The sequence below is a fragment of the Aspergillus niger genome (assembly GCF_000002855.4).
Source record: "Aspergillus niger supercontig An04".
In the NCBI taxonomy this organism is placed as follows: Eukaryota; Fungi; Ascomycota; class Eurotiomycetes; order Eurotiales; family Aspergillaceae; genus Aspergillus; species Aspergillus niger.
The window spans coordinates 2,142,928-2,149,325 of record NT_166539.1 but is presented as its reverse complement, the minus strand read 5'-3'; the positions used below and the strand labels follow the sequence as shown (position 1 = coordinate 2,149,325).

General features: G+C 49.1%; 2 protein-coding genes across 2 annotated transcripts; one reads left to right on the top strand and one right to left on the bottom strand.

The window, feature by feature from the left end:
• Positions 1-725: 725 nt before the first annotated feature.
• Positions 726-2,305, bottom strand: An04g08830 (uncharacterized protein; the record flags this gene model as incomplete). Its single annotated transcript, XM_001402204.3, has 7 exons — positions 726-853; positions 917-1,433; positions 1,481-1,675; positions 1,722-1,902; positions 1,957-2,027; positions 2,086-2,152; positions 2,217-2,305. 7 exons carry the CDS (start codon positions 2,303-2,305, stop codon positions 726-728), a joined length of 1,248 nt encoding a protein of 415 aa, XP_001402241.3.
• A 270-nt stretch (positions 2,306-2,575) lies between these two features.
• An04g08820 (uncharacterized protein) lies at positions 2,576-4,765 on the top strand (the record flags this gene model as incomplete). The annotated part of the gene is made up of 7 exons (XM_001402203.3): positions 2,576-2,614; positions 2,755-3,026; positions 3,106-3,184; positions 3,250-3,443; positions 3,501-3,994; positions 4,050-4,189; positions 4,241-4,765. 7 exons carry the CDS (start codon positions 2,576-2,578, stop codon positions 4,763-4,765), a joined length of 1,743 nt encoding a protein of 580 aa, XP_001402240.3.
• Positions 4,766-6,398: the final 1,633 nt, after the last annotated feature.

Below are 6,398 nucleotides of genomic sequence, written 5' to 3'. Positions count from 1 at the left end.
CAAAATATTCAATTTTAAAATTCATTCATTCTACACCTTCAGCCGTTCCATCCACTCACTCCTTCTCGGTAGAAGTCCAGTAGTAGCTGGTTCCGTAGTATCCGGATAACCCACACCACGGTGTTTCCTCGCAGATAAATCGGCTTAGAGCAGGATCCTTCCTTCCCTCCTTTCTTCCCTTCTTCCGGTTGTCAGTGGTACTCTGAGGTAGGCCTGTTCGGCACAAAATCCGTCCTCGATATAGTTCAGGTTGTCAAATTTGTTGTATGCATATTGGGGGGGGGGGGGGGTTGCTGATTCGAACAAGGCAGACTGGATTAAGACGGAAACTTATATCAGGATACTACATTTACACATTGCTCTTGGTTTACGACCCAACAGAGAGGCACATTGCATGCAAATGGACCGAACATAAATTGCTCCCTGGCCAGATCAGATATGTATATTGCGCTCCCACCGCGCTGGAATGAAAATAAGCGCAATGCTAAACAAGTGTAATTGTAAATGTACAAGTACAGAATCAAGGAACGCACGACAACATAACGTTAGCTAGTATAAAATAAACGAATAGTTACACATGATGGTTTATTCGGATAACGAAGAGAAGGAACGCCGTACAACGGCGCTGCCGGGTTTCTCGTGATATCGTTCATTACCGCAGACTGACTGGCAGCAGTTTAAGTCGTTGGTATGGATACAGGTGGGGAAAGGGGGATGAGAGAAGTTTAGAGGAACTTCTTAGGCATGTTCGCACGGCGACGCTTGTAGATGATGTAAGCCACGGCAAGAAGACCCTGGAAGGCGATGATCATGCAGATGAAAAATCCCATGCGCGGGGCGGAGGAGGTGATGACTGGATAAGTGAGTAAGTTAGCTTCGATTCGGGTGGTTTGTGAACCATAAGGGGAGTACTTACCTCCCAAGAGGTTCTCGGTCAAGCTAAGGTGAGACGAGCGCAAGGTTTCCTGAAGTTGGTTGAAGCGGCTGTGGTAGTCCTTGCCTTCCAGGTCACGCTGAATGGTCTGCAGCATCTGTTCCATTCTCTGGAGTCTGGCGTCGAGGCTGGCGATCTGTTCCTTGCTGGCGAGTTTCTGGAGGAGCTCGACCTGGCGGTTGGCGGCCTTGGTGTCTTGGCTTCCGAGTTCGCGGATGATGTTGTCGGTGGCTTGGTTGACGACCTGGACGCGGTTGCTCAGGTCGGCGAACTGCTGCTCAAAGCCGGTGTTGACCGGGGGTGCCTGCTGCTGCTGTTGGGGAACGGCCTGTTGTTGGGCGGCAATAGGCTGCTGGTTGGTGTTCTGCTGCTGAACGGGCACAGCGCTGCCGGTTCCAGACTCGGCGGATTGGAGAACGAACTTGAAGACTTCGAAGGAGTCGGGGTTCTCGGGGGTTGCGGCAGTCAGACCGAAGACATTGCCGGTAGGGAGAGCAACCTGTTTACGTTAGATTGTTGATGGGGATGTGGCGTGGATGGACGCACCTTGTCAGTGGAGAAGCACAGCTTGTCATCGACAGTAACCTCGAAGATGGACTTGGTGTGCTTTAGGCGGACGGTAGAGGGCCGTCCAAGATTGCGGTAAGGGTAGTCGCAGTGTCCAAAGGCCAAGCTATCAACGCTTCTGTGGCTCTTATAGTCTGTTGTGCCATCGTTGAGGAACCCGCGCACACTTCCACCCTGGTAAATATTAGCTTTTGCCATCAGACAGTAGCTTCGGACTTACCCTTCCGCCGTGGTTGTCAATGACCAGAGCAAAACCGTCGAATTGATTGACAGTATAGATGCTGGAAGTGCCGATTCTATCTTTACCGTCCTTGGCATACCAGAGCTGGAGGTTACCTCCACCCCGTTCGGGACCAGTCGCTCGAAATTGGAACTCTGCTGTCCATTCCGACTGCGATACACTACAAAATTGGGTCAATATCAATCCGTCAAGTATAGGAACCAGCAAGACTTACGGAGTCTGTGACCAAGCAAATCCCCTTGTATTGCCTGGGTAAGGGGGTGTCAGGATGATCTTGTTAGAGAGCTACGCAGCAGTCAGTACGCAATGGCTTGGAGCTTCATCATGGGAGTGATCAGCATACGATGTCGGGGGTATGCGATTCCCCTCCAGTCTGCCACCCAGAAATGGCACCGCCATCTGCTGATAACCTGGGAGGCATTAGTAAATCAGGGATTGACTTGTGTCAGACTGGGTAAAGACGGTGATACATACGTCTGGCCGAAGCCGAAGCTGGAGCTTTCAATCACCGATTGAGCTGTGGCAGCAGCAACCAAAGAAAGGAGAGAAACAGGGATCTTCATCATGTCTATGCAATCGGAGGCTCGTCACGCAAACAAGTTATGCAGGTACTAATCTTTGAAACAACGGTGAGGGAAAAGGCTAAGTATAGATCCAAAGCACGGCAGAAGCTGTCAATGCGTAAGAAAGACAGAGGAATTGAAAGTGGGAGAGCCAGAAAGAAGAAGCAAGGTGAAGCTCCGAGTAAGCTTGGTGTATCTTGTTACTGGTCCGACGACGATCTCCGGTTCAACAAGGCGGAGACAACGCGCGAGGTGGTCCACCCAACCACAATGGCGATCACGCAGAGGCGAATTTCCCTGGCGATAGAGGTAGTTGCGGGGGAGAAGTCGACCAGATGACGAATTTCCAGACTAGAGAGAACGACCGAGTGACGGACTCCTACGTCCGAAGCCAAGTCCATTGCCGCAGCAAATCGTAACAGAGAACCGCCGCGAAATGCAGGGGACAGATTGGCCTTTCAGCTCCCCGTCCCTGTTGGTGTCACGTGCACCCCGCCCCGGATGGGTTCCATGGGCCTATTGTGGTTATCCCTCTGCCTCCATCCAGCTTCCCTCCCCAGAACTGGCACTTTCTCTCGCCTTTCCATGCCCCACGCTCCTTTCCCTTTCCTTCTCCGGGCGGCGCGTCAAGCGCAAGACTACCAATGACCGATTTATACCCTTCTTTGGCGCAGTGCGCCATCGTTGCGACAGCATTCAAAATCCTTTTGTTCCCCGCATAGTACGTTTGCCCGCAAATGGTCTAGAACAGCACCGCGAGGTTGCAGAACTCACAGCTGAATTGTGGCTGGAACGTGCAGCAAATCCACCGATTTTGAGGTCCATCGAAACTGGCTCGCAATTACACACTCGTTGCCGGTCAAGGAATGGTACTACGAGGTACGTACTCGCCAGCGCATACCGTTTCAAGCGTGCATAATACTAAATTGCGCGAATCCGGTTAGAAAACGTCGGAATGGACTCTCGACTACCCTCCCTTCTTCGCGGCATTCGAATGGGTACTCTCCCAGGCGGCACGTTATGCGGATCCGGCGATGTTGATTGTCAACAACCTCAATCATGATTCATGGCAGACAATCTACTTCCAGAGGGCCACGGTGATCGTCACGGAGCTGGTTCTGCTCTTCGCTTTGAGCAGGTAATTCTTCTATACCATCTTGTGCCTCGTTCGACTCGCTAATTCGGGAACGCTTAGATTTGTCAAGTCGGTATCGCAACAAAACAAACACCTTGCGCACATCGCCAGCCTGTCCATCTTTCTGTCGCCCGGTCTGCTTATCATCGACCACATTCACTTTCAGTACAACGGGTTTCTTTACGGCATCTTGATTCTTTCAATCGTTTTGGCACGGAAGCAGTCGACTCTTCTCTACAGTGGGATCAGCTTCGCGGTTTTGCTGTGCCTGAAGCACATCTATCTGTACCTTGCCTTGGCATACTTCGTCTACTTGCTGAGGGTCTACTGTCTGGATCCGAAGTCAATTTTCCGCCCTCGGTTCTTTAACATTATCAAGCTCGGCGTGTGCGTGGTTGGCGTCTTTGCCTTGGCTTTCGGGCCGTTCGCCTCCTGGGGTCAACTGCTTCAATTGAAGGACAGGCTCTTCCCCTTTTCTCGAGGGTTGTGCCATGCATACTGGGCACCCAACGTGTGGGCGATGTACTCCTTTACTGATCGCATATTGATCCAACGTAAGTCCTATGATCCTAATACTATGCATTCGTTCAGAGGCACTAAATAATGCAGTTGCTCCGCGGTTGGGCCTTCCGGTTAACCAGGACGCCCTGGTTAGCGTCACTCGTGGTCTTGTGGGAGACACGTCATTCGCCGTACTGCCTGAGGTCACCAAGGAGCACACTTTTATCTTGACCTTCTTGTTCCAGTTGGTAAGTGCTTAGTTTTTATTGAATCCGGCAGACAATCCTAACGGTTACTAGCTCCCGTTGATTAAGCTCTGGCGCAACCCTGAATGGGAGACTTTCGTTGGTGCCATCACCCTGTGCGGATATGCATCGTTCCTGTTCGGCTGGCATGTCCATGAGAAAGCGGTACTTCTGATCATCATCCCGTTCAGTCTCATCGCGCTCAAAGACCGGCGGTACTTTAGCGCGTTCCGCCCCCTGGCTGTAGCCGGACACGTCTCTTTGTTCCCCTTACTCTTTACCGCCGCCGAATTCCCGATCAAAACGGTCTACACAGTCCTGTGGCTCGTGCTGTTCCTCTACGTATTTGATCAGGTGGCACCTGTCTCCGAGCGGCGCCGGATCTTCGTCGCCGATCGGTTCTCTTTACTGTACCTTACTATTGCCATTCCGCTGATCATCTACTGCTCCCTCCTTCACCAGCTCATTTTCGGACTGGAGCGGTTGCAATTCCTGCCCCTGATGTTCATGAGCAGTTACTCTGCAGTCGGGGTGGTGGGTAGTTGGATTGGATTTATGGTAGTTTACTTTACAGCATGAGAGAGCAGATTGTATAGATATAGATATCAATAAGTGCCAAAAGTTCCATACCATAATCAATAATACTCACAAATTGTTGGTGATCAAAGAGCCATGATGTAATCAACCACCCGCGCTACACCGCCCCCAACTGACCGAACTTCTTCATCAGACGCGGTCGCGCAAGTTTGCTCAGTTTGCCTCATCCACGTGCAACCCATCGCCCGAACTCGGACCCACTTGATCAGCCAGTTTTGCAAAGTTTATCAACAGCCATCAGTCCCAATGCAGTTTAGCGCGCATCGGGATCGTTCCCATGATTGTCACACTGCAGATGAGACAAGAGATTGGATCCCATGCTTTCTTCTTTTACCCTTCATGCTTTGTTCCTTGCACATTGTGTGTGGATAGGTATTGGTGCTGTTTGGGGAATAATGAGTATCTGATGTGTTTTATCCCTGAGTGGAGGTGATGGATGCCTTGCGTTGTTGTGGAGATTATGGTTTGCTTGGGGAGTAGTACTACTTAGTATATATTAGGGTGGGTGACAGGTCAGATGGGGATTACTAGTATGCGGGTGAGTGTACAAACTTAACACATAGTAAAGTACTTCGGGAGATGTTTCAGAGTTACTATGGGCTTGTTTGAGTGTTTTTAGGTTTATGTGTTGCATGTAGGCTTTGTTCCTAGAATATAGTGAGCGTTTGAAAGATGTTCTTATTTATGGAGCAGAGATTGCGTAACTCTACTTTCGGGTTCTTGGACAATTGGCATTGAATGAACGACGATTTCCGAATACAATGAAAGAGAGTAGTGATATATTTAAGAAATTCTTTGGCACTAAGTACGCTTCTGAGTATTAAAGATCAAGGAAAGTACCGCCTTTGTTGTTGTGCGTTGTTCGTAGTGCGGGTGGTGCTGATACACTCTATACTTGGCCAATACCGTGATATAATCGCGAAAATAGTATTGGAAATCCCTGATAACTCTAGCTCTAACTATTTCTGTGAATGAGTCCAAGAGTAAAGAGTAGAGAATGAGATCTAGGCAGTCAGTAATATTCATGGTAGTTTGTAGATGAGATGGCTATATTATGATGGTAGTCTTTCAACATATGACCTAGAGAAGTGCAACAATCTTACGCGATAAAGTACTAATCTCACATGATTCAAACATGACTGTATCAGTATATGCTGTATTCAAAAGCGTTGACTAGGTGGTGATTCTGCTAATTGTTGAGTATACAAACCAGAAGCCCAGGCTGTTCGGGATCTCAATAAGACCAAGTCTATGTATTTTTGATGCTATTAAACCTTGTTGACTGTCGTATTAAGTATGGAGATGGTGGCCTTGACAGTTAAGCTGGCTATTGATTGTCAGCTGGCAAGCTGGTACTGTACGTCCATGATAAGCTGATCAAGCACGCAAAGTGATACAATAGCTATAATCCGGTAGCAGCGTAAATTTCAGCCAAGGTAGTCCGGAAGATGCAGAATTAATGAAGGAAGTGTAAGTGTATATTTGCTCCTAATGAGTCAGAACGAGAAGGGTGTGAGAATGGGCAAGTTCCGAGTATGAAACGGATACTAAGTCAAGTACCTGGGTGAAACTACACGAGAATTGTCAAGTGGAACTATAACACAAATAGCACAGA